The sequence below is a fragment of the Pan paniscus genome, chromosome X, assembly GCF_029289425.2.
Source record: "Pan paniscus chromosome X, NHGRI_mPanPan1-v2.0_pri, whole genome shotgun sequence".
Taxonomy (NCBI): Eukaryota; Metazoa; Chordata; class Mammalia; order Primates; family Hominidae; genus Pan; species Pan paniscus.
The window spans coordinates 122879625-122892323 of record NC_073272.2 but is presented as its reverse complement, the minus strand read 5'-3'; the positions used below and the strand labels follow the sequence as shown (position 1 = coordinate 122892323).

Sequence of the window (12699 nt, the reverse complement as noted above, 5' to 3'; positions counted from 1 at the left end):
ATCAAAATTTTAAATAAAGCTTGGATGTGATCCCTGTACTTGCTTTACTCAGGCTCACTTGCCTCACCCTGATACTGGCCCTGATTATCCCCTCTCTGCTCCCTGCAAGCCCTTGGCAACAACTAACGTACTTTCTGTCTCTGTAGACTGCCTATTCTGGACAAATAGAATCATACAATATGAGATATTCAATAAATGGGATTCAAATGGCATGATATGTGGCCTTTTGCATCTGGCTTATTTCACTTAGCATAACTTTTTTTTTTTTTTTGAGACTGAGTTTTGCTCTTGTTGCCCAGGCTGGAGTGCAATGGCGCAACCTCGGCTCACTGCATTCTCCGCCTCCCAGGTTCAAGTGATTCTGCTGCCTCAGCCTCTCATGTAGCTGGGATTACAGGTGCCCACCACCATGCCCAGCTAATTTTTTGTATTTTTAGTAGAGACGGGGTTTCACCATGTTGGCCAGGCTGGTCTTGAAATCCTGACCTCAGGTGATCCACCTGCCTTGGCCTCCCAAAGTGCTGGGATAACAGGCATGAATCACCACGCCCGGCCCAGCATAACATTTTTAAGGTTCATCCATGTTGTAGATGTGTCAGTAGTCTGTTCTTTTTAATTGGTGAATAGTATTCCACTATATAGATATAAAATATTTTGTTTATTTATTCACGAGTTGATAGACATTTGGGTTGTTTCTACTTTTTTAATATTATAAAGTTACTATGAACATTTGTGTATAACTTTTTGTGTGAATATGTTTTCCTTTCTCTTAGGTAAATAGCTAAGAATAGAATTGCTGTGTTATATTTTAAGTATATATCTTACTTGATAAGAAACTGCCAAGCTATTTTCCAATGTGGCTGTAGCATTTTGCATTCCCACTACTAGTGGATGAAAGTTCCAGTTGTTCTACATTGTCATCAGCACTTGGTATTGCCTATCTTTTTGATTGCCGCCATTCTAGAGGATGTATGGAAGCATCTCATTGTGGTTTTAATTTGCATTTCCCTAATGGCTAACAATGTTGAGTATCTTTTGTTGTGCTTATTAGCCATTTATATATCTTCTTTGGGGAAATGTCCATTCAAATCTTTTGTCCATTAAAAAATTGGATTGTCTTCTTTTTATTGAGTTGTAAGAGGTGTTATATATTCTGGATGCAAGTCCTTTATCAGACACATGATTTACTAATGTTTTCTCCCAGTCGGGTTTTTTTTTTTTCATTTTCTTAATACGTCTTTTTAAATGCAAGGTTTTGAATTTTGATGAAGTCCAGTTTATCAAATTTTTAATGGATTGTGCTTTTTGTGTCTTATCTAAGAGCGCTTTGTCCAAACCAAGGTAAAACAGATATTCTCCTATGTTTTCTTTGAGAAGTTTTATAGTTTTAACTAGAAAACTTGGGTGGGATACTATAATGGATAGTTGTAGGCAGTCTGAGAGCAAAATGAAAAAGGGAGGGCATTGAAAGGAGAAGGTAGGAGGGATTTAAAGAAGAGTTCTATGTTCTTTTAAATTTTGTCTGGATCCAATCTCTTTAGAAATGAGAAAACACTTCAGTACAATTAATTAGGAAACCATGTCTGTTTGATCTGATGAAGATTTAGTATTTACTTTATCTGAATAATATTAATATTAGTGGCAATGTTGCCTTTATCCAGAGTTCAAATGTTTGTTTTAATGTATATACAATACCATAGAAATGCATGAAAGACATTCAAAGCAACACCAATGACACACTCACTTTATGGACATAAGCAAACACAATGGCTTGATGATAATCTGTCATTTGATGGAATGTTAAATGAAAAAAATCTGGAGTTGAGATGGATGAATACCATATGTACACGAATGGAGTATGACCATAAAATGCAATGAGGCATTGAGTATGCCACAAAAACAAACCTTGGAGAAATATCACATCCTTGCTGCATAAAGGCACCCAAGGAAAACCAAAGACTGTTAAATATTCCAAATTCATTTGGAGGATCAGGAGGACTTTGTGGGTCACGAGGTTCTTCATTGTTGTCTTCCAAGTGCCATTCATAAGGACTGAATCTGCTGACTAGGAAAAGAACTACGCTGACTCCAATGTAAGCAAAGACAATGCACATCCAGATTTCATAAGCCAGGGGATCCAGAAATGAGAATACGCCTGGTTTTGATTTCTGAGGCTTCTTTATCATGATGGAGATGCCCAGGCTCATGAATGGCTTTGAAAAATCTATGACTTCTTCACGGACCAATGTTATAGTGAGTGGAGCAACAGCTATATCAGCTCTCTGAAAAAAAAGAAAAAAAAGAAAACATATATGACTTTTAGAGACAGTCTTTAATCAGTTATTTGTCGCTTAATATACTTCTTTGGTGAAAATATCAAGTCCTAAATCTTTACAACCAATTGAATTATCAATGCTTAGGTTAGAAAAGTGGTAGCATTCAGTGGGTTCTAAAGTGCTTTAACTTGATGGTAAATTAAAGAAAGGGTGCTGGCCTTTTGTCTTCTGAGACACATTGGCTTAGAGCAACCGACTCTGCTTTCTTTTCCTAATAGTGTGTTTTTGCTACCTTATAATACAACTTGTACTGCCTTGGGACATGTCACTATTTAACTGTCGTTTTCTTATTTTAATTTTCATGTTCTTATGTCTTATCTCCCTCACTTGACTGAAAATTCTTGTGGAGCAGGCATAATATCCTATACTTCTTATATCTGCTTCACTCTACACCATGAGGTGCCACACAGGGCCACAGCAGTTTAATTCTTAGGTGTTTGCTGTCTTATGTTATTCTTGAATTTTTTTGAAAGCATATCTTTTAAAACAGGTTTTTTGAAGGCAGAGACTCAATCTTCTATTTTTGTATGTATCACTGCAACAGATTCTAAACTAAAGAAACTGTAGATGCCTAAAAAATAAGTTGTTGATTATTGTATATGACATATGCAAACATGAAAGAATTTTGCCTGGGCAATAACAAGGGTAAAACAGTTGTCAGAACACAATTTATGTAGTAAGCTATATTTTCTAGTGATAATATCAGTGTAGCACTCACATGTATTGAATCAATAAAATAAATGTCAGTAGTGCACTGCACAATTAACTTAGGCAAAGGCAGGCAATGTTTTTTATATTAATCCCTTGAAAATAGGCACTAGGATTTTCTACATTTATTTCTTTTGTTTTCTGTAATTGTTCCTTTCCAACAGTAGTAAGTCATAGTCTGAGGCCAGGCCTTAAAATGCACACAAAGAAAAATCCTTCTGACTAAGGAAAGGCTTTTGGATGGTATATCATATATGAAGTGAAAACACAAGTTTTGATCATTTTTTTTCTATGTTCAGAACAGTAATGCCTCAATACCCCTACCAAAGGGCAGAGGTAGGGAAGTCTGATATAGAGTATATTTTCAAAGAAATGAAATTTTACTCCTTTGAATTACTTATGATAAACCAGTTGAGGAATACTCCTTAATTAGTTGAAAGGGAAATGCAGATGGTAAACAGCTAGCTAACATTTATTGAGTGCTTATTCTATATGAGGCACTTTGCTAAGCACATTACACTTACTATGTCATTTAATTCTCACAGTAACCTTGATATTGGTACAATCACCATTCCCATGTTGGAGATGGAGAAACTAAAGCACAGAGAGGCTGGGATTAGAACCCTGGTCTTCAGATTCCAGAACCCAGTTGCTTAATGAACATAATGTTCTAACTCCATAGATACTTGCAGGTTTCTACTATACACTACTTTTATATGCAATTATCAACCTTAGCCAACCCCTCTTAGGTTCATTCCAATGCAAATTTGAGTCTTTATTCTGTGCCAAGCACTATTCTAGGTGCTAGGAATGAAGCAGTGAACAAGACAGACAAAACAGACAAAAATACTTACCTGCATGGAGGGCATCCTACATCCTTTACATCCTAGTGGAAGTTGCAGAAAGCATGGGTTTATTGAAGCCAACTGCCTACTGGTCAAATCTACCTTGGAGGCTCACCACCATTTCAAACTCATCATTTCTAAAATTAAACCCATCTATCCCCCCAAAAGTAGATTCTCCTCTGTGTCTGTGGATGATGCTTATTTCAAACTTTTCCCAGTTCCTAATCCTTATCAGTCCTATCCTCTCTGCAGATGATCTTGCCTCTTTCTTTACTGAGAAGATGGAAGCCATTTGATATAAGCTCTATCATCTCAGTTCCCCCTCCCCCAACTTTGTCAACATATTGCAGCATCTTTATACATTTCTTCTGTGTGTTTCCATCTCACAGAAAGTGACACTTTCTAAGATTTGATCAACTTATTCCATGCATTCTATATTTCTTTGTCGCTTCTTAAAACCCAGCTCTATCTGCTATCTCTTTTACATCTTTAATTTTTCCCTTCTCCATTAATCTATTCCGGTGGCTCTTAAAGTATGGGTCCTAGATTAGCAGCAAAAGAGTCACCTGGGAGCTTGTTAGAAATGCCAGTTCAACAGACACATGAAAAAATGCTCATCATCACTGGTCGTCAGAGAAATGCAAATCAAAACCACAATGAGATACCATCTCACACCAGTTAGAATGGTGATTATTAAAAAGTCAGGAAACAACAGATGCTGGAGAGGATATGGAGAAATAGGAACGCTTTTACACTGTTGTTGGGAGTGTAAATTAGTTCAACCATCGTGGAAGACAGTGTGGCAATTCTTCAAGGATATAGAACTAGAAATACCATTTGACCCAGTGATCCCATTACTGGGTATATACCCAAAGGATTATAAGTCATGCTACTATAAAGACACATGCACATGTATGTTTATTGCGGCACTATTCACAATAGCAAAGACTTGGAACCAACCCAAATGTCCGTCAATGATAGACTGGATTAAGAAAATGTGGCACATATACACCATGGAATACTATGCATCCATGAAAAAGGATGAGTTCATGTCCTTTGCAGGGACATGGATGAAGCTGGAAACCATCATTCTCAGCAAACTATCAAAAGGACAGAAAACCAAACACCACATGTTCTCACTCATAGGTGGGAGTTGAACAATGAGAACACATGGTCACAGGTGGGGGAACACCACACACTGGCGCCTGTCGGGGGTGGGGGGCTGGGGGAGGGATAGCATTACGAAAAATGCGTAACGTAAATGACGTGTTGATTCGTGCAGCAAACCAACATGGCACATGTATACCTATGTAACAAACCTGCACGTTGTGCACGTGTACCCTAGAACTTAAATATAATAAAAAAAATAAAAAAGAAAAAGAAAAAGAAATGCCAGTTCTCGGGCTCCACCCCAGATGTATGGGATGAGAAATTGTGGAGGCGTGAGACTCATGTGGCCTTCCAGTTTGTTGTAATGCTTGCTATAATTTGAAAATCATTGATCTGTTTTATTCACTTAAAATCATTTTCAGGTAATCCTATTTACTAACAAACAAAAATGAAACAGAAAACACTCCTCCCACCTTTTGATCCTGCTGCCTTCTTAACCACATTACATCCCTCCCTAACACCACCAGTATTATTGAAAAAAGACAGCTTTACTGTCTTGATATCAACACCACTTTCTCCTTATACCCCTGAGACTTAATTTCCAGCCCCTCCAAATTACTGAAATTGTTTCTTGAATTATATACTTGGCTACTAAATTCAAATATCTTCCTTCAGACATTAACTGCTTGTGTGATGCCATTGGCCTTTTGCACTATGTACGTGCTTTCCTTAGCTCTCTGTTATGAAAGACTACAGGTTCTCCTCCTACCTCTCTGAATGTTCCTTCTTTGACTTTCCTTCCTAGTTCTGCTCTCTCAATTAAGGTGCACCTTTGTACCCCAAGGGACTATTCAGAGTGCTTGTCTTAGGAGATAATCAATGAAGGTTTGTTCTTTAAGGTTCTGTCCTTCACTTTCATCCCTCAGTATTGTTACCTATGGTTTCAACTCTCGTCTCATCGTGGCTAACTTCTGAATTTCCAGTTCCACGTTACTAACTAGAGGGGAGCCAAAGACAAATTTTCATCTATTTTACCCTTTTGCCTGAAGCTAGACCTGGTCATAGTAAAAAAGGGTACTGAGGAGAATGAGTTGGCCAGAAAGCTAGCAGAGTGTTTTTTTTTTTTTTTTTTTGGCAGAGAGAGTCTGAATCAGTTAGAAAGAGTCTTGTCATGCCAAGAGAATTCACAGATAAAGCCACTTCCTCTCTTTGCCAACATGTCTGTCTCCTGCTCAGAGCATGCAAATACCCCTATAGTATCATTTCTCACTTGATTTCATTTGAATTTAATTACTTAATTTAACCAGTATTTTTCATCTTTTAAGTCTAAAAGATAGTTCTAGGAGAAATTGTTACTTGTTTGTTTTAGAAAAAAGAAATAAGAAGGCATTCACATGAGAAAATTATTTTGGAATGAATTTAAGGAATTTGGGGTCTTTTCTAGAAGGTACAGAAAGGAGTTTGAGAATCTTGACCCCTTTAAAAAAACCCTACTTGGTAATTGAAACACCTACTACATGGTAAGCACCACTAAATACTAACAAGACGTGGCTAGATGGATAAAGCAGGACTTTTTGTTGTCTGATTCCCAGGAACATTCATCAAAAGAACAGATTCCCAAAGAAGGCCATTCCTAGTTTGAAATACTTCTGAAATCACCAAAGACAACAGGAAGAATCATCTGCTTCCCTTAGGCACTTGCCTTTTTTTCCCTCAGCCTGGCATTTCTGTATTTTTTTTTCTGGATTGTTTCTTTCTAAGGAGATTTTTCAAAAAATATGGAATTTGTCTATGTTTTGGAGGGTGCTCTCCCAATCAAGAATGGCATTAAATCTGTGCTCAGTTGTACCTCATTGATGTAGACCTGACTCCAAAAGGAGAATTCCCCATGATGAACCTTAAAAAATACCTATTACAGATGGAAAAAGGCAAAGGAATAGCAAAAAGCAGGTGGAAGAAGGCAGGTGGAAGAAGGCTCAAGGACAGCTTGAGGCAGAATCTGTAGCTCCTTTCCCTTCTATTGGTAGGAGACTTAGCAACTCTTCTCCTTTCTTGTATGTTTGGTAAGAAACCAAGCAGCAGAACTCATGTCAGCTCAGAGCCAGCCTTGGCAAAGCCCTTGCCCTCTATCACCACTATTCCCACAGGCAGTTTTTGGCCGCATGTAAGTTTTCTTTTGAAAAGTGTCTGTTCATGTCCTTTGCCCACTTTTTTATGGGGTTGTTTTTTGTCCACCAAACCCCTGTGATATGCAATTTACTTATATTACAAACCTGCACATGTACCCCTGAACATAAAATAAATGTTAAAATAAGTTGTTGTGATAATTGGTTATTTCAGAGCATAGGACCTGCTTGGCATAATTTATGTGGGGCAATCATGTTATGGCAGTCCCAAGAGAGCTCAGTAGGTATTTTGAACACTAGTTAGTTATATGCTCCACCCTGTAACTAACTAGCATCCAAAAATACCCATTGAGCTCTCCTGGGATTGCCATAGCAAGAAGGTAAAGGGAGAGGTCACTTTCAAGGCAACTTAAAGATTGAGGAGGCCCACACTGATGAAAAACTGAAAAAGGTAAGTCCTCAAATGGAATCCTTTCCTAGTCTCTGCTCTTATGAAAGCCAGCTGTAGGCTGGGAGAGAGAGTGGTAAGAATTATGGATGGGGTTAGGGAGTAGGTGAAATTCTGACTCAACAATGAAGTGCCTCTCTTGGGGTGTCCTGAATCACTCCAGTGGCCAGTTGTCCTCAAGCCTCTGCTTGCACTGGTAATAGCAGTAGGCAAGTTATTTTCAGAAACCTAGGTGGGTAAGTGTGTAGTAGTGGTATGAGGGTGCTCCAACTGACAGACAAAATCAAGCAAATGGAAAGAGCACAGAGTAAGAGTTTACTAGTACTTTTGCTTGCATCTTGACTACTTAAAGGATTTTAATCAAGCAGCCTAAATGTGGCTGTGTGGGCTCAGTAAACACACTGAATTAGGTTTGAATTTTCCACTCACCAGTTGCAAACATGGAGCAACTGCATTATTGGAGAGGATTTAGCTTGAGGGGATTTATAATCCTTTTCATAGGTGGGTTGCCAAAGTTGTAAATGTTATAAAACTTAAAAACCAACAAACTCATATGTGTAGGGCTGATGCACTTAAGAATCTGACAGGTTTTAGCCAGAGATGACACTGACTTTAAACGTAATTTTAATCTCTTTGAGATTGCAAGCTTGTTATATCTTTAAGAATTTTCATCTGATTATCTGATACAAAACTTGTAACCCACCATGAGACTACGAATGAGCAGGAGCTTGTCAGACACCATTTTAAAACACTTTCTGAAAGCAGGGAAGGGGATAGGAGAGAGGAAGTAGACAATGTATTGATGTGTAATCATAATGTACTATATGTTATCCAAGAGAAGAAGCAGACATGACCTGACCCTTTGTCCCTGTATCAACCACAAGGCTCTAGTTGCCTTTGGCAGACATTTCCTTTGGAAAGTTGATATGTGTTGAAAACAGGAGTGGGGCAGAATCAAGCTAGACAATAGGAATATAATTGCTGTGTGCTGGGGGACAAGACTTAAACTGATTTATTGGCAGTACTCTATGGGATATTTACTGTCTGCAATTGTTAAGATCTGGAGAAAAGAATGAGGCTTATTTAAATCTGTGCAACAACAAGCAGTGTCACAACAGAATATCCTAATTTCTTTATCCAGAACAGGTATCCCCGACTGGATCTATTGATTAGGGCTCCTTGTCCTTGGGGAGCTGAGAGAGTTAAAGACAATATCAAGATAAAAAAGTGTCTCTGTAGCTGGATGAAGGCCTTGTGAGACTACGTTTAGCTGGAAATATTTTCCCCACTCTTTCTGCTTCGAATGGCATACTTCATGTGTCCTTAATGCTCCTTCCTGGAGTTTACATGCATCATTTGAAGGAGGGGGGACTTTTATCAAATCATCAGCCCTTCTGCCAAAGCCCAGTATAATCACCTGAAGAATATCTGGCATCTGTTACTGGACCCTTGCTTCTCTGTCTTTTAGCTGGAAGGACAAATCGACTCTCTGCCTTTCTTAATGGAAAATGAATCCAGCTTAGGATAGTGACAACCTAAGAGATAATTTCTTCTAGGCGGAGAAATGTCAGTGCAAATAGTATCTGTAAAGTTGCCATGTGTCCTGGGAGCGTGAAGGAGTCTGGGGACACCCAGGGAATATGACCTATAATCAACCATCCCTGCAGCCCCATTACTACCCCCAGGCTCTCTGCTATCTTCTAAGTCAGAAGAAGCAATTTAAGCAGCAGCTTGTCAAGCCTTTCCCAAAGCAACCCCCCTCTTCTTTATCCTTAGTTGTAACTGCTAGGAACATAAGGAACATGGCAGTTGCCCACTGGGAGGTGTTCTGTTAATTGGGGCCTCAATTTCCTTTTAGCCTTTCTCCTGACTCTCTTTTTCTCTTAGATCATATCTCCTCTCTAAGGGCAGAACCCCCAGCTGTCTATATTGGGTTTTCAAATATTTCGAGTGATAACTAGAAATGTGGATTACATTATCCTGGAGGCCATAAATAAGCAGGATGAGTATCTTGGATGAAAAATAGCAAAATAAGTATCTTAGATGGAAAAGTTTATAATCCAACTAGATTGTAAGCCCCTTAGAGCCAGGTGGGGATGCTATATCTGATTGATACAACACCAATATTTCCATAATCTCACAAGTTTAGTGAACTGAGCCAGTGTGACCCAGTGGACAGAGCACTAGACCATGAGTCACAAAACCTGTGTTGCCAAGTTGTGGGATTTTGTGACTTTGTCCAATCCTGCTGCCACTGCTGTACCTGTGTCCTTTATCAGGCTTTGGATTCCTGATTACCTGAGGGGCAGTTCTGATGTCTGATCTTGGCTGGTCCCCATATGCATTTGTAAAAAATGAATGGTAAGGTAGGATTAAGGATGTTTAAGAGCCCTGCTAGCAAAAAATGCTGTTTTTAAGTGCCCTCAAAACATATGGTATTTGGAAGCCATAAAAACTTGTGGTCTGTAAGCCATTTGATCTGGGACTGTTACCATGTAGTGGTGTTACAGACATCCAGCTCAAAATCAAAACTGCTAAAAGCAGGTGGACAGTTTCAAGTCCATGATGTTCTGAAGGGCTTACATAATGGGGCACATTGTGTCCTACTGAGGTTTGTTTCAAAAATAGCCTTCTTAGAGATACAAGGTGCCCCAACATCAACCTGATTTGAATTTCCTTAGAAAAAAACCTATTTATAAATCATCTGAAAAGAGGCTGATTGGTTCCTTATTCTTTAGCAAATTTAATTCATTTTGATTCTTTCTTGAAACTTTATGACTGACACTGAAATCTCCCTTGCAGAGCTTTCTTCATCTCTGATTTTTTTCATTCTTTCCACTCTGCTCTGTTTTACATACTAAAAGCATAAGAGAAATACCCTTAAGATAAAGCAGTGCCTATCTGTATAGGTTTCATGTTCACTGCAAGAAATATTTCCCTGTTCTCCATCTTTTTGCTCATTAAGAACTTAGAGAAATCATTAGGGGTTTTCTGCTCTTCTTTTTTTAAAGCAACTTGCAAACCACAAGAGGCCAGGCCTGCCAGAAATGAAAGCCTGTGTTTTCATTTTTCTCCATTTCTGTCATTGATAGAGAAGTTGAAAACTTCCCAATGCCAAAAGACTAAAACTTCTAAATGAAGATGAAGACACATTTAGCTCATGAGATCATCCTCTTTAACAGAGAGCTTTTACTCCAAGCATGATAAGAATGTATATTTTTCATAGCCACAGGTTTTAGAGGAAAATGGAATTTGGCAGTCTTCTCCGATGGGTTGGTTTGCTGTAGTTCTCTGGAATCACCTCCTGTTATAAGCCCAGAAAGCATCAGAAAGTTGTTTTAGGCAGGGGAAGGAGGAGGACATTTCTGTAAGAGCCTCCCCGGCTATTGCTTTTGTCTTTAGTAGAAAGAACTAAAGGGAAAAGATGGGAAGGTTCCTATGGGAACACTTTTACTATTCAGAAGTGGAGAGAAGGCATCTAAGTTGCTAAACAAATGAGGGACTCTAATACTCAAGCTCCCTCACTCACAAGTAGACAAATTGGAATGAGGAAGAGATATGTGGAGATTAAATGAGTGCAGTACAGGGAACATGCTGGAGGAGAAAACAAATCCAGTGAGAAAATTGGTCTTTGTCTGAACAATGTCAATAAATCTGCCTTGCTCTATGTCACTGTGTGTAATGTCTTCCTCAATGCCAGGAAAGCAGTGATCTATTTACAGAGAGTGACAGGAGAAATATGGTCATTCAGTTGTGATGGGGTGGTAGAGTTCATGGCATAGCTCACATCGGATAACCTGGGCTAGTAGAAACTTACACCTTAGCCTGAGCGTGGTGACTCACACCTGTAATCCCAGCACTTTAGGGGGCCGAGGCAGGTAGATCACTTGAGGTCAGGAGTTTGAGACCAACCTGGCCAACATGGTGAAACCCCATCTCTACTAAAAAATATTTTTAATATTAGCTGGGCAAGGTGGCAGGTGCCTGTAGTCCCAGCTACTCAGGAACTTGAGGCAGGAGAATCGCTTGAACCTGGGAGGCAGAGGTTGCAGTGAGCCAAGATCATGCCACTGCACTCTAGCCTGGGTGACAGAGCAAGACTCTGTCTCAAAAATAAATAAATAATAAATAAAATAAAAAGACACTTACGCCTTAAATTTCTTGCCATGCTGCTGTTGCCAAACACTCTTCTCTCCAGAATGACTAAGGCACCATAAGCCTTTCTAATAAATTTCAACTATCTTTCAGAATGGGATGGGCCTGAAACCACACTTTAGCTGTTGGGCAGATAGTGTAATGGTTAAAAAGCATGGACTTCAGAGTCAAAGATCTGGGTTAAAGTTATTGTATCACTGTTACAGTTTGAATATTTGTGTCCCCACGTCCCCCCCCTCCCGCAACCAAGTCATATGTTGAAATCCTAACCCCCAAGGTGATGGTATTAGGAAGTGGGGCTTTGGGAGGTGATTAGGTCATGGGAGTGAAGCCCTTATAAATGAAACTTATAGTGTCCTTATAAAAGAGGCCCAAGAGGGACCCCTTACCCTTTCCATCATGTGAGAACACAGGAAGAAGGTACCATCTATGAGCCTGAAAGTGGCCCTCACCAGACAATGAATCTCCCTTGATCTTGGACTTCCCAGCCTCCAGAACTGTGAAAAACAAATTCCTGTTGTTTATAAGTGACCTAGTTTATGGTGTTTTATTATAGCAGTCCAAACAAACTAAGATAGTCACTGTAAACTGTTTGGTCTTTAGCATGTGACTTCACCTCTCTAGGCTTCAATTTTCTCACATGTAGAAAGAGTTTAATAATGGCACCTTCCCCAGAGGCGTGTTGTGAGGATTAAATTACATATAAAAGCACTTAGTACAGTATCTGGCAGCCAGTAAATATGCAACAAATGGTAGCTAATAATGGTAGTAGTAGTAGTAATAGTAGTGGTAATAGTAGTAGTAGTAATAGAAATAGTAATGATATTACAAGATTTTATCCCACCATGAACTCAATTTAATGAATATTGGCTTAGGCATTACTGTATGCCAGGCATTGATTCATTAAAGCAAAAAGTGAGCATTTACTATGTATCAGGTAATGTGCCAAGAGCAAGGGCGAGCTGTAAGCA

The 12699-nt window shown here is 39.1% G+C and overlaps 1 protein-coding gene across 5 annotated transcripts in view; it reads right to left on the bottom strand.

Moving 5' to 3' along the window:
* GRIA3 (glutamate ionotropic receptor AMPA type subunit 3) overlaps positions 1 to 12699 on the bottom strand; it is a 307596-nt gene that overhangs the window by 71369 nt on the left and 223528 nt on the right. For all 5 annotated transcript variants that reach the window (XR_004668776.3, XM_008976733.5, XM_003823129.4 and 2 more), the window contains one exon: positions 1906 to 2282. Coding sequence is in view for 4 of the 5 variants with exons in the window: in XM_008976733.5 (XP_008974981.1) it covers positions 1906 to 2282 (377 nt within the window). In the remaining variant the exon portion in view is untranslated. The remainder of the gene's footprint in view (positions 1 to 1905; positions 2283 to 12699) is intronic.